Source organism: Dipodomys spectabilis, unplaced genomic scaffold (genome assembly GCF_019054845.1).
Source record: "Dipodomys spectabilis isolate Male_0828 unplaced genomic scaffold, ASM1905484v1 ptg000082l, whole genome shotgun sequence".
Classification (NCBI taxonomy): Eukaryota; Metazoa; Chordata; class Mammalia; order Rodentia; family Heteromyidae; genus Dipodomys; species Dipodomys spectabilis.
Window position 1 is genome coordinate 3,956,083 of NW_024870759.1, and position 25,925 is coordinate 3,982,007.

The following is a 25,925-nucleotide window of genomic DNA, read 5'->3' on the forward strand; positions in this document are numbered from 1 at the left end:
GTGAATATTATGACTATATATGTCCACCTTTCCCTCTACCATTCATCACTATGCCCAACTCCCCTTCCCATTCAAACTATGTCCTAGCCTCCTGGCATTCATTTTGTTAAACTGTCTGTTAATTGTTCAAAGAACTTACTCCATGGAATTTCACTCTTGCATATACTCTACCCTAGTCAATTTAATTGTATATAAAATGCATAGGTCCCTGTGTATATTTACATGAGAGGTTGTATTTTGGGAAGAAGGCAGTTATTTTTAAGGTGTATTTGTCCCTTAGTATATTTGGGGATTGGTTTCAGGAACCCCTATGGAAACCAAGATCCAAGGAGGCTCACAATATGTCATAGCATTTTTATATAACCTATGCATATCCTTCCATATACTTTAAATATTCTCTAGAGTGTTTCTAGTATCTAGTATAATGTAAATGCTATGAAAATAATTGTTATACTGTAGCATTAACAAATAATGGTGAGACAAAAGTGTGTACATGTTCATAACATAGCACTTAAATATTTTCCATAATCAGAACTATGGATACAGAACCTGAGGATATGGAAGGCTGACTATAAAATGAATTGAATGTGCAAATAAGGCCTCAGAGACTACCTACTCCTGGTGGCTTTCTCTAAAGATTGCTTTTGCTTAGCATAATGTATATTACACAATGAATGGGAAATTTAAATGTGTTGGTAAGCCATCCTCATGTTGGAGACATTAGTACCAAACCAGAGGGAAATTATTCAAAGGAAATGAGCAGGGTCACAGAATCAATACAAGACTATAGGTCTACATGTTAGAATCTGCAGAGAGCAGAGGAGCTCTGGAAAGTTAGAGGCAGAAGCCATAGTCATGGTCTGTATAGCAGCTTAGCATCTGCTTATCATGCTGTCCTGAGAAAAGAGAAATTATATTCTGCTTTCTTCTATCCTTGGGCAAAAGCCTCTAGGGTTAAAGTCCTCTGAGTCTAGGTCAGCTCACATGCCCGAAGCTGAACTGTATCACTGAGGTAGGCTGGAGGGAGAAGAATCTAACCATCATCACTTTTGTAATGGCCACTGGTACACAGAACCATCTTCCCTACATAGCTGTACACAGAGGAGCAGAGACAATTTCCCAAAAGGAAACCAAAGTACTGTTCAGAAAGAAGAATGGATACTAGACAGGCCAAATTTACATATTCCCATTGTTCCATACTGCTAATATTTTGATTCTTGTCATCAGATATAGTCTGCAGTCTTGCCAGTCTTTATTTAGCTTGTATAAACCTTAAAACATTATTTAAAATGTTCTCCTTTGCTTCCTGTCCTATATGTGGTCTAAAGACAGTCCTTCATGTCCTCAGTTTGTTCTCATCTGAGTAGGATCATTCTTCCAAAGAGATAAGAACTCAGGAATTTTGTGGCCTCAGATTTTAGAAGCTAGAATGAATTACCTTATTTGTTCAAATAGCTAGAAATGAATCAAAAAGCCATGATTTCCTGTAAACTAAAAGCAAATTTATACAACACTCAGGAAACTTATTAATCCTATTAAAGTTGGGCCTGTTTAGGTAGAATGTATATGCTTTCCAATAAAGTGAATGCTTCTGACCCAGTGAGGATCCTATTCCTTTGAAAATGGCTTAGGTTGGTTGATTGTTGTGGTTTAGAATGTTATGCTTACTTAAAAGATTGTCCTTTGTAATTGGTTTTCTTTGCTTGTATGTTCCAGGGGAAATCTTATCCTTTTCGGGGAGCATTTCCACCTGTGTGGAATCCCATCACATACCTGGATTACAACAATCTGTGGCGGACAATGGATAAAATGGGAAAGGAGGTAAAATGTGTGTTCAGTTTGTGCAGTCTATTACTGAAACAGCAGTGGCAACTGTTTACCATCCATCCAAGGTGCTAGAAACATTGCTCCAGACCCTTTTTATGTATGTCATTTCCAGTGCACCCAACAACTGCAAAGCTGGTATGATTTCCACTCAACAACTGGAGGAAATGAGTACCAAGAGGTTATATAATTTATCCAAGACTACACAGCAAGACACCAGCATTCTAACCCACTCTTGCTGATACTAATGTTTATGTGTCTTCAGTTCTTTGTCATTGAGCATTTTTGTGACATCTTTTGCCAGGTATCTCTACTTAATAGTTATCCATCCATAATACTACTAGTGAAGGATTTTTTTTTCTGCCCCAAAGTTTATTTACTTACACTTAGGCTCTGTAATATCACACTCTCAAACTTGAATTGGGGACTTAAAATGGGCATTAGCTTTTAATCATCATTATCATGCTAATTGCATTACATATTAAATTTATAGTGCTTTTAAGTGTACTTGTGGTAATACTGTTTTGGCAATAGCATTAGAACATGGAATACAAAGAGCACCCTACATCTACATATAATTTCAAGCCAACATACATTGCACAAGAGACTAAAAAACAGTTTTCAGAGGTTCTCATTTAGGGCTTTCAGAGGGGTCTGGCAGTAGTGACAATTACCTTCACGCCTGAGAGTGGGACCATGGGACTTCCTTTCCTTGTAGATCCCAGCTGATGCACCATGGGATGCCCCTCATGCCGAAGAATGGGACAAGATGACTATGAAAGATCTCTTTGATAAGATCTGCTGGACAAAGTATGCTTTACTATTTAAAATCTACTTTTTAACTCTCCTCCTGATCCTTTTCCTGTCTTGAGCGATGATGCTTTTCTTAGTAATTTATAGAAAAAAGTAAAGAGGAAATCTTTCTGTCCATAGAAACTTTGAAGGTACTTTCAATATTTTAGAACAGGTTTAAGCAGACAATAAGTGAAAAACTTAAGAAAATAGGTACATGGAATAGAACATCTTTTAATTAAAGGGTTGTTCAATCACTATATAATATAAGCATAATTACGACTATATTATATAGAGATTAGCTACAAAAGCAGTTAACAAAAATTTAAAAAGCAATTCCATATTGATATAGAATAATAGGAAACTGGAGGGAAGGTAATCTGTATGAATGAAAAATATAACCTATAATAGTTCAGTTAGGATCTATGTGACTAGTTTAGTAACTTATAGTTTATTAATATAGTCATGACTTTATGACTTAATGACAGGATTATTATTATTAACTAAGAGGGCCACTACATGACTAGACAATATAATCTTTTTTAAAGTAGGAATGGATTTTATTAATACAAAACAAAGACAAAGAAAATCAAAAGTCCTTGTAGGAGAGTGGACAGGCTCAAGAAGGAGCTCTGCTGAAGGGAAGAAAGAGAAGCACAGATGTGATGAGTGCATTAAATAATGGGGACAGGGCAGGTCTTCCTAGTTGAGCTACTGGAACAGGACAAGATACTGTCTTTCCTGAATGACTCATAGAGTCAGTGACCCTACCTGATTTTCTTATACAGCCCCTATAATTGTTCTACTTTCACTGTCTGCCCTCAGCCCCTATCTGTCATTCCTGGAAAATACCTATTTCCAAACCATCTGAACATCCTGTTTCCCCCTTCACCTGTGGGTCCTTCCCATAAAAAAAATCCATTTACCACTATCCCTCTCCTCCTAGCTCTATGGTGCATTCTCAGAAGACACTATGTTTGACTAAACACCCTCCAGCCTCTCCTGAGCTGTGGATCATTTCTGGAAAATAGCATCTTGATACACCCTTTCTGTATTTACTAGTAGGTGCTGGGGCAGAATAATATATTCCAGGATTGGTCCACAGGGACAGAGGGAGGCATGGTATCTTCCAGGAATGACTGGAGGAGCAAGTAGAAACAGGTTGGGTGGATAATAGTGGGTACTGGTATCTTTCAGGAATGATCCACTGAGCAGAGTAGGGGAAAGGAAAAGGTAGATATTATGAAAGGGATGGAACCCTCTAGGAATGACCCACATGATCGGAGGGGAGGAAGGAGATGTAAAGATGATGTGAGGGGCTGGTATCTGCCTAGAAAGTCAAAAGGAGAAACACATTTTGTGAACACCTATGATGGGAAGAAAATTGGCAGATGTTAACAACTGAATAGTCAGTGCACCTGGACCATAGAGATGAGAAGAATATGTGGTATAAGGGGAGGTTGGAGCACTGCTTGAGGCTGTATTTAAGATTTGAACTTTCCATTTTAGGCCATTGAAGGGTTTTTGTTATACAAGTCTTTCATAGCCTCCCATGTAGCTAGGATCACAGGCACATGCCACCATGGCTTATTGATTGAGAAGAGTGGGGGTTACACTAACTTTTTGCCCATGTTGGTCTGGAAATACAATTGTCTCCATCCTCCTATGTAGCTGAGATTACAGACATGACCACCACATCTGGCTTATGGTTGGATGGGGTTTCACTAACCTTTTCCCTGCACTGACCTTGAAACCTCTATCCCAATGTCTGCCTCCTGAGTCACTGGTATTACAAAGTTGAGATACTCTGCCTAGCCAAGCAGAAGGTTTTGTTCAGTTTTGAACTCAAAAGTCATTTGCTATAGTATGTAAGAGGGGATGTAGTACACCCAGGTAGAAGCTGGTCCAATATCCTAGACCAGGGTAGAAGCAAAGAACTGAAGAGGTGTAGATCTTTAAAATAGATTGGAAAAAATAACCCCAATGACCACTGAGAAGCATATTGGCATATTAGACAGAAATAAGATTAGCATATTGGAAGTAATCCATAATTGGCAATTAGCAATTTGTTGGCATTTTCTACCATGCCATCCCTAATAGCCCATTAAGACTACTCCTGGAAGATGTTATTCATCCATACCATCAGCTTTTTTTTGGTTGTAATCCATCCCCATTTTCTAGAAGTTACCATCTCCCCACACCATTTACTTTCCTCAAGAATGAACAAATGTGTTTCTTTAGAAATTGAGTTCATAAGACTTTTTTTGTTTCGAAAAAATACTCCTTTTTTTTTAATCTGAAACCAGGATTTGAATTCTTGATCTGACACTTTTTGCTCATTGGCTAGTACTCTACCACCTGAGCTACCTCTCCAGCCCCAACAGAAATACTTTCTAATTGTGAAATATTGCATTATGAAAACATGTGCTTCTCTGTGCTTATATTATTGATGCCTAACTTCGATTCTTGTTCTGTGAATAGGACTGCTAGGGAGTTTGCTACTCTTTTTGTGAACATCAATGTCACCTCTGAGCCCCATGAGGTTTCTGCTCTGTGGTTCTTGTGGTATGTGAAACAGTGCGGTGGTACCACTAGGATATTCTCAGTCTCTAACGGAGGCCAGGTATGGTGTGGCTGTTCTGAAACTGCAACTTTGTGACTTTGCCTTTACCCAGAGCAATGTCCTTGTAACTGCTTCAGTAGTTCCAGTCATGAATAATTAGCAACATAAAGTATCTCAAAAGTCATGTCTGCAGAAAAGTTCTCATTTCTTCTTTTCATTCTTGAAAAGAAGCTTGCAGCCAAAAAATGTTTGAATTTTTAAAAAATAAAGGATAAATTTTACTCTTTTACAATTTAACTTACCAAATACTAAACACGAAAGGGTAAATTGTAAATAAGATGGAATTTATTTGTGATCTTTCCACTAAACAAAAGTTCAGAGCAATTCCTGAATAATCTAAGTTAAACTATAAACTGAATTGTACCAATTTTTTGAGAAATGAAAAATTATAACTTAGGTCTGAATAACTGTGGAAACTTCTTTTATAAAGAACTTTGGTGATGTCGGTAACTAGTTGTAGTTATAAAAGTGCAAAAATTGCTGCTTGTAATGATTGACATACTGTCAGTGGCGGCCTATGCCTCAGTTTGCCAACATGGATTTCTATCCATTTAATGAATATTTTACCAAAACAGTATTCTCTGGTTTCTTAACAAATGTTTTGTGTTAAGGACTTGCCTTTTTAGACTAAACCAGAGCTATTTCCATAGTAAGTGTAGCAGAACTAGCAGATTGCAATGGGCAGAGCACTCATGATCTGATGAGTTGTTCAGGGAGTTATTATAACTTCTGAAGGAGCAAATAGGCATTTAGCCTCCACTATAATTCCAGACTATTTTTTTTTTTTTTGCAAAACGTTATTCAAGAGATTCAGATCCCTAAGACCTCATTTGGTAATGACTGATAGGGCATGACTAGTCCTAATATCGCTATCAGCCTGTTCTCTTTTAAGTTGCCCAGGATGGAACTTTAAGGAGCCAAGAGGAGTTAGAAGTTACAGAGCTTAGGAAAAGCACATCTCCCCCACTTCCTACCTACACAGTTGGGCATCTGAAGTTCATAGACTTCCTATTTCAATTTGGTCTGATCAGTACTGACATAGGGCATTTTTTCTTGTCTGTAATTTTTTACAAACAAATAATGGCTTTTCCCTATTAGAAGCTGTGCAGAGGATGATAACTGAGATTCCTTGGTTAACTCTGCTTCTATCTTGATGATTTTTCCCAACAGTTAAGTGTGCTGACATTGAGGTGTGGGTATGATTTTTCTGAAGGTTTCCTAATCAGTGACAAATATTCCACTCTTCTTATTGCTTCTTCTGGCTTTTATAACTTTCCTTTCCTGCCTACTTCCTGTAGGAACGGAAGTTTGTAGGTGGATCAGGCCAGGTGAGTGAGCGGATAATGGACCTCCTTGGGGACCGAGTGAAGCTGAGCCGTCCTGTTACCTATATTGACCATTCAGGGGAAAACATCATTGTAGAGACACTGAATCATGAAGTTTATGAGGTAACTTCTTTTAGTCAAAAGAAACTTAGTAGTAAATAGATTTTGTGCCTTCTGTAGCTTGAAACCAAATATAATCCAAACACAAGTCTGATTATGCTTAGTCTTTTAAATTAACAGCCTTGGTTGACCTACTTTGCTCTCTTTTGTTGCCTCATTTTGCATGTTGTTACTACTCTGTTATTCACAATAATGAAGACAAGGTTTTTATAGCCTCTGCAAAGACTGTAGCTCATGTTTGAAATGAGATTTTGCATATGTGTGTTTCAGTGCAAATACATAATTAGTGCCATCCCTCCGACCTTGACTGCCAAGATCCACTTCAAACCAGAGCTTCCATCAGAGAGAAATCAATTAATTCAGCGTCTGCCAATGGGGGCTATCATTAAGTGCATGATGTATTACAGGGAAGCTTTCTGGAAGAAAAAGGGTAAGTTCTCTTACTTGTGTTTAAATTATATTAAATGAAGGAGCCACATTCTTTTAGGAATACTGATCTGGAAACATACTGTTTTCACATAGGTAGAGAAAGGATCAAGAACTGGTTAATTTCTTCATAACCTCTGCCCCCTATGACCCAAAGAGTGATGACAATAGGAAAGGGAAAGGAAGGCCTGCAATGATAACTTTATTTGTGGGGTTCCAGTTACTCTTTGTCAGAAGTACTGCTTTCAAGTCAAATAGATGTTTCTGGCTTAATATCATCAATCTAAACTTCAGTAATACATACTATCACAGTGTTGGGGAAATTAAATGAGGCAAGGTCTGGAACTTAGTGTGCTCTCTAGATAATGTGGCTGCTATTAAGAAGTTTGTGCTCACAATCAACAGGATTCCTTTTCACAACTTTTTTTTAGGATTTATAGAGGTGATTTTTTTCCAAGACATCACTTCTTTTCTGCCATGTATCCTAGCATCCAGAGCCATCTTACCTTTTTGCTATGTATTATTCATAAATCCTTTACATAAAGGTAGTAGAGATGGGTCATTTTCCAGATGCATGGAGGAATTCACATATTTGTATATTTAGTGTATGTATTTGATAGGGAATGGCTTCTAGAGAGGGTAAAGATAAGTAGTATAAGATTTGCCTTCCTCTTACTAAAATGGTGTATAAACATTTTATATGTACATGAGCCTCTAATGATGATTTCAATTCCCTGTTGATTTTCTCCTGGTTAAGATTATTGTGGCTGCATGATCATTGAAGATGAAGAAGCTCCTATTTCAATCACCCTGGATGACACCAAGCCAGATGGATCGCTGCCTGCCATCATGGGGTAAATTAAAACTGGATGTTCTATATTTTCTAAATTGTGTTGATGTAGATACTGGCAAAGTATATTGTTTTGAGATTGATCTCAAGCAATGATAAATAATCATGCAAAATTATTCTCATGTTTCCATAAATTAATACATTTATAGTAATGTGTAGGACTACTAAAATTGATACCATTTTGAACTTTTGCCCAGATACTTATTTATTCTATAAAACATATTTTAAGAGCCAAACATGATGATTCACACCTATAACCCTAGCCATTTGAGAGTCAGAGATAGGAGGATTGCAGTTTGAGAGGCAATTATAGAAGAATTGCAGTTTGAGAGGCAGTGATAGAAGGGTTGCAATTTGAAACCAGGCACTGCCCCTTTAAAAAAAAATTATTGAGACTCAAATCTCAAAGAATAAGCCAGATGGGTAGTTCACACCTGCACTCCCAGCAGAGCAATGAGCAACCAGCAACGTAAGAAGCATCAGTAGGAGGATCATGATCTGAGGACAGCTGGGGCAAAAATGCATGATACCTTATCTGAAAAATAACAAAAGCAAAAAGGGCTAGAGCATGGCTCAAGTGGTAGATTTCAAATTTCCTTCTCAAAAGCAGCAACAACAACCTTATACATGTTGAGTATTAGATAGAAAATGCAACTAGATAAGAAGTATGGTAATTAGCCTTGTCTATGAGCATTTTGAAAAGGGAACTATTTTGTCATATAAAACCTCTCACATATCGGGTTACCGGCTTTCTTGTTTTATCCATTCCAAACACTTGCTAAATATTAAATATAAAGTGTTTGCCAGGTGCCGGTAGCTTGTACCTGTAATCCTAGCTACTCAGGAGACTGAGATCTGAGGATCATGGTTCAAAGCCAGCCTGAACAGGAAAGTCTGTGAGACTCTTATCTCCAATTAACCACCTGAAAACTCAAAGTGGAGCTGTGTCTCAACTGGTAGAGCACTGGCCTTGAGCTGATGAACTCAGGGACAGCGCCCAGGCCCAGAGTTCAAGACCCACGACTGACAAATATATATATGTAAGTGTTACCCTGAGATATAAGATGGCTGACAACTAGGAGACACAGTTCAATGTTGAGCCAGCCTAGAATTTAGGACATGGTTCTTTTTCTTGTCAGTCATTCTGAATGAGAAGAGTACACAGGCAGAGCAGGGTATGGTTCTATGTACAGAAGAGAATATCTGTGTGTGGGGATTAGAGGAGAGGGGAAACTTTCCCCTTATGTACCCCTGCCTACTGGGGACTAGGGACCCAGAAGAAATGACCTCCAAAAGGAAATGCTGAGGAAGGCCACAGCCTCCTAGCTGCCTATCCTTTGCTTAAAAAAATATCCTATTCTACCACCCAATAAAAATACAGCACAGCTTCAATAGCTGTCAAGTGACTTAGGGTCCAATGGTTTCCCTTTTGCTCCCTGAGAAGTGCATGCTTTGTGCCTGAAGGGAAAGTAAGCTTGTATTCATCTTGTCATTTTAGGAAGATGACAAAAGTGAAGGAGCAGACCCATGTCCCAAAGGGCTTAGAAAGCACTAGACTTCCTGATAAGTATAGGTGCTTTCAGTGTAATGACCATGGGAAAGAACAGTCTCCTATAATCCCATTGGACAAGCTTGACACTCCTCTTCTGTTGGCCACAGAAAACCAGGATTCTCGAGAATACCTATGAAACCCAGTTTACTTTATAGGTGGAAGAACATTGATGTTCTTACTCTAGGAGTTACAATGACACATGGTCTTCTATGGTTGCTTTGGCTTTATAATGGGGAATTTGTGACAGGGTCCTGCCAGATAGTAAGGGTATTTTCCTTCTGAGTATTATTCTAATCTGTTTTGTTAGTTTTTTTTTAATTCACAAAAAATAATTGTAGAAATTGTGCAGTTTTATATGATATTTTAATATATCTACATTGTGGAATGATAAAATCAAAATCACTAACATTCATTTCAAATAGTTACTAATTTTGTGGTAAGAACATTTAAAATCTTGGCTTCTTCACTCAAGGCTGGTGTTCTACCCCTTGAGCCACAGCTTCACTTCTGGCTTTTTGCTGGTTAATTAGAGATGAATCTTGTAGACTTTTATGCCTAGATTGGCTTTAAACCTCAATCCTGTGATCTCAGGATTCTGAGTAACTAGGTTTCAGATGTGAGCCACGGGTGCTTGGTTTCTTTTAGTGATTTAAAAATATAGGCTGGACACCGGTGGCTCACGCCTGTAATCCTAGCTACTCAGGAGGCTGAGATCTGAGGATCATGGTTCAAAGCCAGCCCAGGCAGTAAAGTCCAGGAGACTCTTTATCTCCAATTAACCACCAGAAAACCGGATGGAGCGCAGTGGTTCAAGTGGTAGAGTGCTTGCCTTGGGCTGAAGAGCTGAGGGACAGCATTCACTCCGAGTTCAAGCCCCAGAACATATATATATATAAAATTGTCACCCTGCTTCACACTACATCACCAGCATTTAGTCTTGAAATCTAATGGAAACTTTGCATGTGAGGAGAGCATACAGTGTCTCTCCAAAAGAGAAAGAATCATTGAGTTGAAGTCAGTTAAGATGCAAGAGCACTCTCTTGCCTTCTCTGTTTGCCTGAAAGCAGAATACAGATTTATAAAAACAAAAGGCCTTTTTTCTATTCTCTAACCCTTACACTTAAAGACAAGAGGCAAATTTTCCTTATTGGAAACAACTCTATCAGATCATATTCCAGATCTCTACAATACAACTTCACTGCACTAATGTCTTCCTGTATAGCTTCTTTCCACAGTTTCCCACCTATAGAAGCCTAAAACTCATTCCTTTGCCTCTTAACTGCATTGTTCTGTATTAGATAGACAATATAAGCCAGAGTCCTAAACCCCTACCTTGAGTTAGTTTTCACCAAGGTGTCTCCCAAAGATGTGTACTGCATGTGATAATAAGCTTACTTGTTTTCTTAATATGTATTTTTTATATGTCTGTCTTAACTATAAATATGAGGATTGAGGAGAGATTTTATTTTCTTATTCATATCTGTTAACTAGCTTCTCCTTTATTTTTTGGCTGGTCCTGGAGCTATCTCTGAGCCTCTTTATGCTCAAGGCTAGTGCTCTACCATTTGAGTCACAGCACCACTTCCAGTGTTTTCTGAATAGTTTACTGGAGATAAGAGTCTCACGGACTTTTCTCCCTGGGCTGGCTCAGGATTACAGACATGAACCACCTGGTGCCCAGTCAGTTTCTCTCATTTTATCAGGCAATTGTCTCCACGCTGCACTTTGTTCTTGATAATGAACCCCTTGAAAATATTTTACCTCTACTTTGCTCTTTGCATTTGGCCAAAAAGCCTCAAAAACAAAGGTGATACTTACCCAGCCCTATATTTATGATAACCATCACCTTTTGGACACGGAAAAGGACCTTGTCTTTAAAACTGTGAAATGCCTCCAACATAAAGCCAGCATGTTTGGTTTTCTCAGAAGGGTCTCTAACAATAATCTTAAAAGGAGTTGCAAATCAAAATGAGGAGCAGTTTAAATTAGGGGGTGGGATAGGGAGGAAATACCTCTTTTCAGCTCTCATGTACTTACCTTTGTGGTCTAGAGAAAAAAAATACATTTTTTCATTGTGCAATTGTCCATACGTGTAATACCAGATATGTGAGTAGGAGGATTACAGTCTGAGGCAAGTCAGCGCAAAGAGCATGAAAACCTATTTGGGGTTAGAGGATGGCTCAAATGTTAGACTGCTTGCCCTAAGTTCAGTCCTGAGTACCACCAAAAAGTACAATTTTAAAGTTATTTTAAGCTTGACAAATAACTTCATTGTCCTTTATCTTATTTAGTTTTTTGTGGGGTGAGGAAGTTGAAGCTTAACCCAAGGCCTTTGCAGACTAATCAAGTGCTTTTCTTCTGAGAGGTGTCTTCAGTTCTCATTTGGATTTTTGAAAGGTTTTAATGATAGTGTGAGAATTTCACGTTATTATCAATTCTTTAAAATATATGTGTATAATTAGCAATGTTGGCATACTCAACAGAATCCATTTGGCTAAATTGGAGCAGACAGATAATAACTGAGTTACTCTATTTGGGGACTGTTTGGTTGGTTTCCCAAAAAGTGGCTTGAAGATGAAGATCTTGGGTGGCTATGGGGAAGTGCTGTAGGGATTTACTGCCTTTAGGGGAAAGGAAGGAATCAGGATCAGATAGAATAAACTGGACTTTAGTGCTGTCCCAACCAAGGATTTCTGCCATCCCATGGGAATATTTGAAGCTGGAATGGCCTGAATTGTCCTGAACTGAGCTCTATGGTACCTATCTCACCCTAGAGCTGGTTACTGGCTGCCAATTGCCTCTAAGGAAGAGTGAGACCTAGACCATTGCATCTCAGCTGCTGAGTATAATTGTTGGGGAATGTTTCAGCTGTGAGCCTTAGGCCATTAATTACTGGCTCTGAAGAGGGAATGTAGGGAACCACTGTGGCATCCACTAAGATACATGTGAATATTTGCCAGCTTTTTATCAAGTATTTGGCAGAAGACATAGTCATTACTGGAATAATGATCTAAGTGCAACATTAATGAATCTACATTTGATTTCCTACTGAAGGCCAAATGCTGTGTTAAACTTTGGGAGTAAACTATCAAATAGAGCATGACTTGACATTTAGGAGCTGACAGCCTAGCAGGGTTTTGGACACAGAGGAAGCTTGAAGACAGAATGACATTTGCTTTAGTTGAGGGGGAGGGCCTGGGAGAGTTACATTAATTTCTTAAGAGAAATGACTGATTATTCAGATGTACCCTCTTTCTACAGCTTCATACTTGCCCGGAAAGCTGACCGACTTACCAAGCTCCACAAAGAAATAAGGTAAAGAATTAATATCCGAAAATTGATAAAAGTTTAGCTTTACATCCTATTTGTTACACTAGTATTAGAATAGCATCAGGAAAAGCACAAGACTTCATAGATATTCTTCTCAGCCTCAATATTTTGCTATGGACCCCCTGACCTACCCCTTGCTCATGTTTTTTTTAATTTAGTTGTACTTATTTGGGTTCATGTTGCAGTTGTTGAGAGGTGGTATTTTCTTGTTAAGTGAATGGAAAGAATAATCACAGAATAAAAAATCTCAATAGAGCCCTCATGATTTAGTCACTTCCCTAAAGGTACTATTTTTCAATACTATTGCCCTGGAGGATAAGTTCCAACATGCAAATTTTGGAAGGACACATACCTCAAACCATAGCTACTAACTTGTGACAAAGTCAACAGTAGCAAATAACACATTTTTTTCATTACAATACACTAAACTTGACTTTACTTTTGATTTTTCATCAATAATAAAATAAATACCAGCCTGAAGGAAGGCATTTGGTTATGATTCCACACACTCTCAACTTCTCTAAAGTTTTTGTAAAACAAAACACTTGCTGAATATATCATTGATGAGAGTAGTGTTTCCCAGGACTGACTCCATCAAAATCTCCCAAAGGATGCTTGGAAAATAAATTTTCAGGGGCCATGGAGATTGGGATTCAGTTGGTTCAAGGTGTAATCGAGTATTTGTATTTTTAACAAGTTTTTCAGGTGATTTATGATGAGCAGCCAGATTTGGACACCAGTAGAAAAACTACAAGACAATTTGCATGATGACCCCTTTGGGCCATTATTTAAGATACAGTCTATTGATTTTAGAGACAAATTAATTGATAAGTACATTGCTCCAGGCTTGGAATGTATTCATTGGTAGAATACATGCTTTATATACACAAGGCCTTATGTTCCATCCCCAGCACTGATAAAAGGCACTACTCCAACATCCTTGCCTTTTCCCCAGAAATGTAATTTTAAAGAGAAGGAAAGGAAAGGATAATTTCTGATGTATTTGTATGAACTTGTCCTTGATTCATCTAATAATATGAAATAGACTTCTCTTCGTGTGTGTGTGTGTGTGTGTGTGTGTGTGTGTGTGTGTGTGTGTGTGTGTGTGTGTGTGTGTGTGTGTGTGTGTGTGGTTAGAAATGGAATCCAATAGCTTGTGAAAGTAAAGAAAATACTCTACCAGTGAACTATATACCCAACTTGGGACTATGTACCTGTGGCCAAACTGAACACCTCCATTTATTCATGAATGCATTTTATGTGTGTATGCATGTATACATGCATGCATGTATATATGTAATTATTTATTTGGAGACAAGTCTCACTGTATAGCTTACAATGTCTTCAAACTCCTGATTTTCCTACCTCTAACTCGTGAGTGCTAGATTTATAGGTGTATACCACCAAACCCAGCTTTATATTTCATTCACCACCAAAATATTTACCATAATGCTGGTTGACTAGACTTTAAGATTCACTCATCATTAAAAACTTAACCACAATGGAGCTTGATTTGATTTTAAGATTCATTCTGCATTAATAATTTTATTATGTATCCAGAAGCACCTTAAGTTTTTTAGAATACTGTCAAGATTTTTGTTTTCTAATTGGCTCAAAATTTCTAAATTGCTTCTAACACTAAGAAGGATCTGCTATATAGCCTAGGAAAGAAGGTACCATACTGGGCTGAGCATATTTATTGAGTACCTACTATGGGTAGTATACTCAAAAGAGTAGAGCCTTGCCCTGCTATTAATTAGCCGACAGTATTAAAGAAATCAGCATCTCATTGAGCCTCAGCTTCCTTATTTCTTGAAATATGCCTTACATCTAGAGATAAATGGATGGAGAATAATCTTAAGACTTATAAAGCAAAAGGGGTTGGAGGCATAACTCTAGTAATACAATTGCCTACATATGTAGGCCTTGAGTTTAAATCCCAGTGCCATCACAAAAGATTAAATGAGCTTTATGTTTGCTGATATTTCAAACATAAAATATGATACTTAAAAGACACTATCATATTGTACTATAAACTTACAAATGGGATCATTCTAGAATTATTCATATGCCAGAAAAATAATACACAATCTGTTCCTAAAACTAAATTTAATTTCATTTTATTTTTCTCATTACTGTCTCTCACAGATACCATAGTAGGTAAGTAAAGAGACAAAATAGTGAAAAATTATGAAAGTTCTACTTGGTACAATGTCTAATTTCAGCTTTTGGAGGCAGAATCAAGTTCAAGGTCATCCTAGGATACATAAACCTATCTCAAAAAAGTCTATTATCTCTTCAAAACAACTGACTATACTGAGACATAAAAACGAGCACAGAGATTCATTGTACTCCTTTCTCTAAATGAATTTATTCATGATGAACCATGCTAAAACTTGTCTTTATTCTGTATCTATCAGTTATTACTTCCTTAACATTTTTTGGCATTTTTATAGGAAAAGAAAAATCTGTGAACTATATGCCAAAGTTCTGGAATCTGAAGAAGCCTTACATGTAAGAAATCCTACAAGCTTTTATTCCCTGTTCTGCTTGTTCAATGTGGTTAAAACAAAACAGTGTATGTTTTCCTGACAGTCATAAGAGAGTAGAAAGAATGTCTTTAACTTGGAAGATTAACTTCAGCAATCCCAAAAGGCCATTAAAAATTGGTGCCAGTGATGGCTTTTCTAAGTAGGAACATTTTCTAAGTAGGAATATTGCCCTAATTTTTCAATGAACTTTTATGGAAAACTTGCAAGTAGACAGGCCTAGGGATTATATAGAAGAGTGGATATAAGAGACACCCACTTGCACACTCATTTGTCTCTTAATCTAACTTGCTGTGAAATGTTTCTATTTGTATGTGTGTGTAAATAAATTCAAGCACTTGTTTAACTCTTCCTAAAAAAAAAAATTGGTGCCAGGTACATGGGGTTTCTGATGTTACATTTCCTTGGGGCTCTTTAAACGGTTCTGTAGATAACTGGTGCCAATTGTAACAATATCTTTGGAGCCACAGTTAATATTCAAGGATGGGCAAGATTGGTTCTCAGACAGAGGTCCTGCTCTCTTGCTTCATACCAATTGCTTATTGCAAAATAAAACCTCAGATATGCCATTATCTGTTGCTGAAGGCACAGCAGTATATCAACAAGCCAAACTAGAATCTAGACTCTGCCCAGGCCAAAGTCATAGTAATTTATTTTCCCATACAGAGACTCAACTTACAACTTATTTAGGAATACCAGTGCTTTTAACCACACCACTGAAAGCAATGAGAGTCAAAAGATTGTTGAAGAACCCACAAATAGCTGGAGGAGTCTTTCCAGGGATTATTGCTGAACTGTTTAAACAATAAACTTTCAGTTTGTGTTAGGGAAATCAGAGGTTATCTCCATTCTCTGAAAGTACACTTCTTATCTTAATTGTCCCCTTTTTAGCAGGATTCCCATCACACCCTTTTCTAGCTTAGGAAAGAGATTCTAAAAAAAAGGCCTTTCTTAGACTGTCCTCTGCTTCTTCTCTCTCAAGGAGCTGTGCCTAGGTAGGTGGGGAAGTGAAAAATGCATTGTCTTAGAAAAACTTCCATAGGAGCCAGGGGCCAGTGGCTCACGCCTGTAATCCTAGCTTCTCTTGAGGCTGAGATCTGAGGATCTAGGTTAAAAGCCAGCCCAGGTAAGAAAGCCCATGAGACTCTTATCTTCAGTAAACCACTAGAAAACTGGAAGTGGCACTGGCTCAAGCGGTAGAGCACTTGCCTTGAGCTGAAGAGTGCAGGAACAGCACCCAGGCCCAGAGTTCATGCCCCACGACTGACAAAAAGAAAAAAGAAAAACTTCCATAGATGAAAGCAGACCTCTCCACTAGCTGATTGTTGATGGGTTTTCATGAAGTCTTAGCTGTAATCAGAATCTGCATGAAGATACCATTTCTCTCATCTCAGATATGGAGCTTCTTCAAGTCTCTCCTAGTGAAGAGATTGAGAAAAATCAGTGTTAGTTTGCTATTTGGTGCCATCATGTTTCATCTTCAGAGTGTTATAATGTAATACTTTATTAAAGTAAAATGCACAGGAGCTTTCATTGTTGACTGCTAGCATTTCAACTCTGTTTTCTCCCCACTGGACTACAGCCTGTGCATTACGAGGAGAAGAACTGGTGTGAGGAGCAGTATTCTGGAGGCTGCTACACAGCCTACTTTCCCCCAGGGATCATGACGCAGTATGGCAGGTACTACCCAGTATTATACTAAGTAACACTGTCCCTGCACCACATTTAGACAATAGTCAATGAGAATTTTAAAGTAGTCAGCATTCCTATGTCGATGTCCCAGAAAGATAGAGTCCATTTCTATCTTTCTGGGTGTCTCTAGAAAAACAAGGATATTAGCACACAGAAATGAGAGGACTTTTGATATGAGCAGTACTTGTGAGATGAAGAAATCTATAATGTCCTTCAAGGGCATTGGAGTCTCATACAAAGACTACCTTTGGCGGCTTGGTATGAGTCTACGTAGAAGAATGTTGCATGTGTTTATATAACACGTCTATCTGGCAGGAGCACCAGATATTTTCTTTCAAAGAGAGGAATTCTCACTGTATATAGTTAAAGTGTGTTGAAGTGAGGTCCACACAGGGCTTAAAGTCCACCTTGACTTAGAAACCCCTTATTCCATATGAGCTATTATGTCTATGCTTCATAAGCATAGTGTCTGAGGTCACTTTACACTTGAAGACTAAAGTGAGTCCTTCTCACCTAGATATAGTTTGCCAATGTGGTTTTTTATTTTTTTAGCAAACAGTATGCCCTAGTCACATAGGGAACATTATACTTTCATTTGGTTTCCAGAGAGCTTGAAAGTTAATGCAAGATCAATCAGTATTTGTCCACTGAGGAAAAAAACAACACTTGTTAACCTTCTTGTTCTTTTTTTTTGCTGGTCATGGGGCTTGAACTCAGAGCCTAGGTGCTGTCCCTGAGCTATTTCTGCTCAGGGCTAGCACTCTACCACTTTGAACCACAGCACCACTTCCGGTTTTCTGGTGGTTAATTAGAAATGAGTCTCCCATGAGCTGGCTTTGAACCACAGTCCTCAGATCTCTACCTCCTGAATAGCTAGGATTATAGGTGTGAACCACTAAAACCAGGCTCACTTTGTTAACCCTTTTGGGAGTGTTTTGTCTGCTTTTTAAAAATGGAATCAAATAGTTTTTTCCAGAATAACAACATTGGTGAATTCTATTAGTTCTGGAGTCACTGGAGAAATATGGACGATGGCACTGGGGCTGAGAGGAGATATACAGTGCTCCTGAATTGGAAAAGACAGGGTTAATGGGTTGAGGAGAAGGCCTTTGGTTGGGGGTGACTGTACAGCTTTGGAGAGATTATAGTCAGTTTCTGCAAACATAGAAGGAGTCAATGCCAAGAATGTTGGGGGCGACATTTGCCCATTTAGTCTAACCTTTGTTTGATTCTCTTTCTAGGACTCGTTTGTAAGAGGAGGCTCATTTCTTTGTTCGCAGCTAGTCCCCAGCGATGTTCCAAGAAACTATAGCTTGTAGTATCATGAAATACATCCATGTAATTCCTTGGGTCTCTCTTCTGCTAGCAAAAAACAGTTAATGTCCTTGTCTCCCCCACCTCTCTTGCCACTCTAGTCCTTCTTCAAATCACTGGGAATGCCTGCATGGCTGGGTTCTGTGGCTATCCAAAGAATATTATACTCCTGGAGAGATGGTGCAGGAAACAACTATACACAGGAAACACAATCATGAAATATAATTGTGGACCAAATTCATGATTTCACAAGCTCACTCTGGCTAGCTTGGTAAAGGTCAATATCACCTTTAGTGTTTTATCTGACAGTCATCTCTGGCTTGAAAGTTCAGATCCTGGTATACAGACCTAGAAATCTAGGAGTGAAGCCTTTCACCTCTGGCTGAGTCTCATGGGTGTTTTCTATACAATTTGAGTTGCCCTGTTTTTTTGTGGAGTAGATGCAGGTAGTTAAGTGCCTTTCCAGATAACTCTGTGTGACCTTTTTGTTCCCTTAAAGAGTGATTCGACAGCCAGTAGGCAGAATTTACTTTGCTGGCACAGAAACTGCCACACACTGGAGTGGCTACATGGAAGGAGCAGTTGAGGCTGGAGAACGAGCAGCTAGAGAGGTAAGGGAGGAAGTCAAGGTACTCACGGCAGCATTTTTTGCATCTTTCTGTTTTTTATCTTTCTTTAAATGGATTTTTTGGGGTCAGTTGTGGGGCTTCAAATCTGGGCCTGGGCACTGTCCCTCACCTCTTCAGCTCAAGGCTAGGGCTCTACCTCTTGAGCCACAGTGCCACTTCTGGTATTCTGGTGGTTTATTGGAGATAAGAGTCTCATGGACTTTCCTGCCCAGTCTGACTTTGAACCATGATCCTTAGGTCTCAGCCTCCTGAGTAGCTAGGATTACAGGCATGAGCCACCAATGCCCGGCTTTTCAATGGATTTATGACATGCTTATGAGCTCCAGTATTTGTTTTTTCCATAATTGTACATTGTATTATAGTTTGACACACTCATATAATGCACAATAACTCAGGCTTACTAGTATTTTCTTCATTTCAAAACTTTATAATTTCTTTGCATTCAAATTCTTCTCCCTCTTTCTATTAGCTATTTTGAAATAGACAGTAAATTGTTGTCTATCGTCACCCTACCATACTGCAGAATCATAGAATTTGTTCTTCTTATCAAACTGAATTTTGGTAGACATTATCCATTCTTTTTACTATCTCACTCCCTGCTATCCTTCTCAGGGTATCCTGTGGTCTACTCTCCACTTCTGTGAGGTCGACTTTTTCAGCTTCTACATGTGGGATAGCATGAGTTATCTTTCTGGGAAGTCCTATATCACAACATAATCTCTTCAAGGTCATTTGAGGCATTGCATATAACAGGATGTCATTCTTTAAAGTTAAATAATATTTCATTGTGTGTATACCACATTTTCTTTATTCATCCATCTACTTCTTGATACTGATAGACTCAGTATACTGAGTTATCTATTTCCCTCATCCCAACTCCTAAGGTTTATCTATGGCTTTTTATCAAAACTTTACAACCTTATTTCATAATGTCATGGTATTTTCAGGTCTTGAATGCTGTAGGAAAGGTGCCCAAGAAAGACATTTGGCTTCAAGAACCTGAATCCAAGGTAAATGTGGCTGATCTAGTGCCATAGACTTGTTACAGTTCATAAAAATCACAACCTCATCTTTTTAATATGTTTTCATTATAAATGCATCTATCTAGGAGATAGCCATGAATGACATTACTCATAGATTTTATTTCTTCTTGTCAGTGCCAAGAGTCTTCTGCTAATGATCTTTGGTCGTTTGTCTAGGATGTTCCATCATTTGAGATCACCCATACCTTCATGGAGAAATACCTGCCTTCTGTGCCTGGGCTGCTGAAGATCATTGGTCTTTCCTCTGTAGCTTCCATCTGGATTGTATTGTACAGACTCAAGCTGTTCCCACGATTCTGAAGTTCCATTGCCCAGCTTCCTGCTTTCTCGTCCTTAGTATTATCACTATCAAAAAGAAAATGGACGAGTTGCAGGTTGTGTCATTGGGCCATTTAAGTGCACTTGATTTAGCCCCCCCACCTCGGTTTAATCTCAGTTGTCATTAAAAACAACCCAAAGAATCAACTTTGAAATAAGATCAAATTCCTGGAGTAAGATCAAATCTTGGCTGTGTAGACTAAGTGGTATTGATTGGTAGACTAAGCCTATGTGAGTGTTCTTAATTTCAAAAAGTTGAAGTGCTTGTGGAAAACTATTTCTGTGTCCTGTTTTTCTGACCTGTAATGCAAAATATCTGATGGCTTCAGAAATAAAACATTTGACTTTGTCTCTGTATAAGTGGTGTAGACTGAGCCCCAGCCTGTGACTGTCCTTAGGAACTAATGATATGTTGGTACAGAGAGGCCAAAGGCTTACAGCTTCCTCGGTGCCCAGCTCCCACTTTGGATGAGGTAATAGTAAATGAAAGCAGCATGGGCACAGGAACATGCAGGTCCTCAGGCCAGCATGGGAATTTCCTAACCACTTAGAATTTCTGTATAGTTGCAGCACTCATTTCTTTGTATGTTTTCCTCTTTTGCTTCTTACAGAGAAGAATGTTTATGGCATTATAATGCTTAAATTGACTTGCTATGAGTTTTTGGTAGCTCCCAAGATGAGCAGAGTAAAATAGAAGCAGGGCTGCCTCCCAGGAGGCCTGCCTGACCAGCCCCATGGAAGTGAGACCAAATACAATAGGTATCTTCTCTTCTGGATTGTGGCTAGACATCAATTGGACTTGGTCAGTGAGAATATTCTAAACCACTTTGAGGATGGCAGACTTTATTTCTTCAGTTAGACCTTGGTCCATAGAATCATATTGTTTTTCTTTTTTCTTATGACCATAGACTTCGATCTCTTAACTTATATATGTTTTTAACATGGTCAGCTATTAGCAGGTCAATTTCTCTTAAGTATTGAAATACACATGAAAAAATCCTGATTATTGTTTATTGAGACTGTTAAATACAGAAAAGAAATTTGGGCTCTATGTGATAACCTCACTTTTTTTAAGTTTTGTAATAGACAAAATTGAATGGATTTTATCTATGAAGACTGAGCTCTCTATTTAGGAGATAAAAAAATTGAAATACTGTCCATTTGAACTATCCAGTTTTTTAAAATATTTTAAAATTTTCAACCAGTATAACAATTGTTTTTAAAATGTAAAACTATACTTTTATTGAAGAGGAATTAAAGGGTTCCAAGAGGAAAGGCAACCAGCTAACCTAAGTTTATTGCAACATTAACCCTATCCTAAATGCAAACTTGTATCTCTGATAGGAGGACTTCAGGTCTTCCAAAGTTTTGCCCATTCTAAGAGCAGAGGGCTGTTTTTCTGCCACTTTTTATCTTGCAATTCAAAAGCAATTTAACTTAAAAGTTGGATATGCTAGTATGCAAGGAGTTGCCTTGCTATTATTATAGCAAACCACAGTGACAAATCTCATCCCTAATCTCTTATAGTTGTTTCTGCTGAGTTACTGATTAACTCAGCTTTGACACACCTTGGGAAATACTACTTTAAACTTTTGAACTGGCAGTATTGTTTTAACTATAATTACATTGTTAGCATATTGAAGTATTGAATGTTGAAGGTCTCCTGAAGGTGCGGTTTACCCTTTTCTCACACTTTGTAGAAAACCAATTCATTCAGTCTAATTCCATCAACCCTATTAAGCTACAGATTTGAGTATCAAAGTAAATGCCATCCAGATGTGCTTAGACATGGGGCTGGGAATATTGCCCATATGTGAGTTTGACTGAATTGGCCTCATTCCATACTTAGGTCAAGAATTCAATTTTTAAAAGTTCATCTATTTGTCACAGTTAACTGTTAAGAAGGCCTTGTACTCCACTGGAGAAAAAAAATCTATTGAAGGATTGTGAACAATATTTTTTTTGTTGTGAACTTGGTGCCTAATGTTCTATGTCAGAAATTTGCCCTTGCTACATGTGAGAGTATGCATATGTGCGTGATTTGCCATTGAAATTAGACATTGCTTATATGATCTGTTTTGTTTGTTAATAAAGTGCACTGCCACTCTTAACTCAGAACTGGCTCCTCTATTCAGCTGCTAGTTCTGTTCTCAAGGTTCAGAGGCTTCTCATAGAAGGAGGTCACAATAAGTCATTATCTGTAGAAGATAGGCTTCAAAGAGCACTTGTTCTTGAGACTCCAGATCTTCAACATTGGGTTTGATTTTCATGTTGTTAAGGTTGCCTGGGAATGGATTAAATGATGGAATACTGCACTCAGCCTGACTGGGTCACTGGCATGGCTTTTGAGCCAATAGTCTCACCTAATTAGCTTATGATAGCTTGACCAAATCACTTTAATTTTCTACCTCCATCTCCCTGACTGAGAAAGTTGAGTTATACTATATGGCTTCAAAGGATCCTTTTTTATGGGTGTGCCAGTACTTGTATTTCAGCACAACAGGGAAACAACAGGATTGGAAGGAATCCTGAAACTGAGTCTTCATAAAAGAGTCTTGCCTAATGGAAGGATCAAAAGGGAAAACACGCACTTATAAACAGGAGTCCAAAATCCAACGTCTTTAGGAATCAGCTAAAACTGAACAATAGCAAGCTTTGAGACCTTATGGAGTAGTGGTGACAAAGCTACCTAGGAAGTATGGACTGCTATGAAGAATGTTCAGATTTCTTTAAATGATCACTGACCAATCAAAACTTATCTGCAGGTTTGCTTCTTGTATCCATATGGTCCTCAAGTCAGTGATAAATAAATACTGTTTGGTTTTGTATCATTTGAATAGCAAATTTTTTAATGAATTTGATTTTCTGAGAAATGAGCAACAAACATCAGAAAATATTTTGTAAAATGATCTAGAGCAGGTCAGATAGCCTGGGTTGGAAGGGTATAAAAAGTGGGGAGCACCCCTCAATCCCTCTTAGAGAAACCCTCAACCATTCCCTCAGCCCACATCTGCTATGTCTGTCATGACTGGTGACAGCAGTGCCAGACTTGATTAGAAGAAACACTGTCTTCACAATGAGATAGAAACCACTACTCTCACTGTGCGCCAGTGGCTCACACCTATAATCCTAGCTATTCTGTAGTCTTGAGTCCTAGAGTTTCAAAGCCAGTTGTGGCAGAGATGTCCTCAAAACCTCATCTTCAATTAATCAGCAAAATACTAAAATGGAAGCATAGCTCAAGTAGTAGATCACCAACACTGAGTGAAAAAGCCAAATGAGAGGGAGGGACCCTGAGTTCAAGCTCCAATACCATCTCACACACACACACACACAAAATCATTGCTCTCACAAAAAAATAAAAATAAATTAAAAAAATAAAAAAAATCATTGCTCTTCTGTCAACATTCCATCTGTGTTGGTTATAATTCCAGTAAACAAGACCATCAGCATAGAGTGGGCTAACCCTTTTAAACTGTGCTGTTTGCTTTGCACCAAAGAGGTGATAAAGTGCAAGAAAGAAGCTGGCTGAGTCACTGAAGAAGAGAATGAAAGCAAAGGAAAATACTAGATAATAGCAGCAGGTCTCCTTTTTCTATCAGAGCTTGACTTTGTTCCCTCCTTCTACCAAGGCCATTCTCTTCAGAGTTTGAAGGAGAAGGCACAGCTAAGGAGGAGTGAAAGTGACAGTTGGTGTGAACTAGTTGTCTGGAACTGGAGTCAAGTTTCTGAAGGTAGCATTGTAGACATCATATAAAAGCATTGACTTGAGGAAACTTAGCAGGAGCTCCCTTTAATGCACTTATAATCAATCCAGAGATGATTATTTCTACTTCTTTATAGTCACTCTTCAGTAGAAACCACATTTTCCATGTAGCACTGAGATCCATGGACAAAATGGGTATGGTATAGGTGTAGGCTGAGGGGACAAAAGAAGAGGAGGAGAATGGGGGAGGTGCTATAAGGTCCACAGAGGAGTACACCAATGAGAATCTTAATAAGTTGGTATTTCCAAAATGAATAGACACCCCAAATCTTGTGCCATTTGCTATTCACATGCCCCTGAACAACCGCTATTTAACTCAGAAGACCTACCTTATAGAGTTCATGATAAAAGTGAGACAATGCAGGCAAAAAGCATGGCTATTCTCTTTCAGCCATTTTGAATGTAAACAGAGGGAAAGCATCTTTAGTGGGGGGAACCATACTGGGGTTTGAACTCAGGAACTCATGCTTGCTAGGTAGGTACTCTACCACTTGATCCCTATTGGCAGACTATTTTGCTTTAGTTCCTCTTTTCAGATAAGGTATTGTGCTTTTGCCCAGGGCTAGCCAGCGTTGGGCTTCCATCCACATTTGCCTCCTGCTTAGTTGGGAGTACAAGTATGGACCAGCAGACCATAGCTTATTTATTGAAAATAGTGTCTTACATTTTGTCCAGGTTAGTCTTGAGCCATAATCCTCCTGATCTCGGCTTCCCAAGTATCTGGGATTACAGGCATGTGCCACTGTCACCAAGCCTGCCTGACCAGAAGACTCTTTTTATAAGCAGTCACCACCTTGGATTTCTTATAATAATTAAACATATACTTATTGAACAGTTACTCTGTGCTGGGTAGGCAGCATGTTATGATTCAGCAGTAAACAAGACAGATGGAGCCTACTTCAGGGAGCATACACTTGATCATAGACATCTAGCAGCATATCAACTGAGGCTCTAGAAAAGCATAGGCTACTATAAATCCAGGGGAAGTGAGATTTCAAAGGAGGTTGTTAGGATGTGACCCCCCCCCCCAAAAACCTCCAGAAGTATCATCTCCATAAATGTGGCAAGGATCCAGCATAAGACAGAAACTAGAAGGTATAAAAGACAGAGATGGCATGGCTAACCACAACAAGCACAGTAAACAAGTGCTGAAAGTTAAGTTCCATTTATCTAACAGACCAGTCTTACTGTCTGATAGCCCTTCTCCACCTTTGAGATCTTTTTAAAAATTAAATTTTATAATGAGCATACTTTAGTAGTACAAGGGGATTTAATTATGATGGTTCCACACAAGTGAGCAGTGTTTTTAATAAATACATCCCCTGTTGTATTTTCATTAGCCCCCTTTCAGGGTTTGACAGTTTTCATTATTTTATCTTTTGATAGATGATAGATAGATAGATAGATAGATAGATAAAACATAATGTACTTTGATAATCTTTACTTTTCAGTATTATTTCCCCATTTCCACTCTCACTGATACCTCATACAGTTCCCTTTCTACATGCATATCCCATAGTCATCATGTCATATCATTATCATCATCATCATCATCATCATCATCATCATCATTATAATCTTAGGTCTAGATCCCACAGATGATGGAAAATGGGATATTTGGCTTTAAAGCCTTGGCTTATCTCACTCAACATGATATCCAATTCCATCCATTTTTCTTTTTTTGTTTATTTATTTAAAGTTTTTTTTATTGTGAAAAACCACACAGAGGGGTTACAATTACATGAGCAAGATAATGAGTACATTTTTTATCA

General features: G+C 38.3%; 1 protein-coding gene across 1 annotated transcript in view; it reads left to right on the forward strand.

Annotated features, from left to right (window-relative positions):
- The window catches only part of LOC122110911 (amine oxidase [flavin-containing] A), a 62,168-nt gene extending 39,670 nt beyond the window's left edge, over positions 1 to 22,498 (forward strand). Inside the window, exons 4-15 of the mRNA XM_042683632.1 lie at positions 1,717 to 1,821; positions 2,543 to 2,634; positions 5,098 to 5,239; positions 6,538 to 6,687; positions 6,955 to 7,114; positions 7,868 to 7,964; positions 12,774 to 12,827; positions 15,299 to 15,356; positions 16,974 to 17,071; positions 18,897 to 19,008; positions 19,974 to 20,036; positions 20,226 to 22,498. Coding sequence (XP_042539566.1) covers positions 1,717 to 1,821; positions 2,543 to 2,634; positions 5,098 to 5,239; positions 6,538 to 6,687; positions 6,955 to 7,114; positions 7,868 to 7,964; positions 12,774 to 12,827; positions 15,299 to 15,356; positions 16,974 to 17,071; positions 18,897 to 19,008; positions 19,974 to 20,036; positions 20,226 to 20,369 — 1,275 coding nt within the window. The 3' untranslated portion in view covers positions 20,370 to 22,498. The remainder of the gene's footprint in view (positions 1 to 1,716; positions 1,822 to 2,542; positions 2,635 to 5,097; positions 5,240 to 6,537; positions 6,688 to 6,954; positions 7,115 to 7,867; positions 7,965 to 12,773; positions 12,828 to 15,298; positions 15,357 to 16,973; positions 17,072 to 18,896; positions 19,009 to 19,973; positions 20,037 to 20,225) is intronic.
- The last annotated feature ends 3,427 nt before the right edge of the window (positions 22,499 to 25,925 follow it).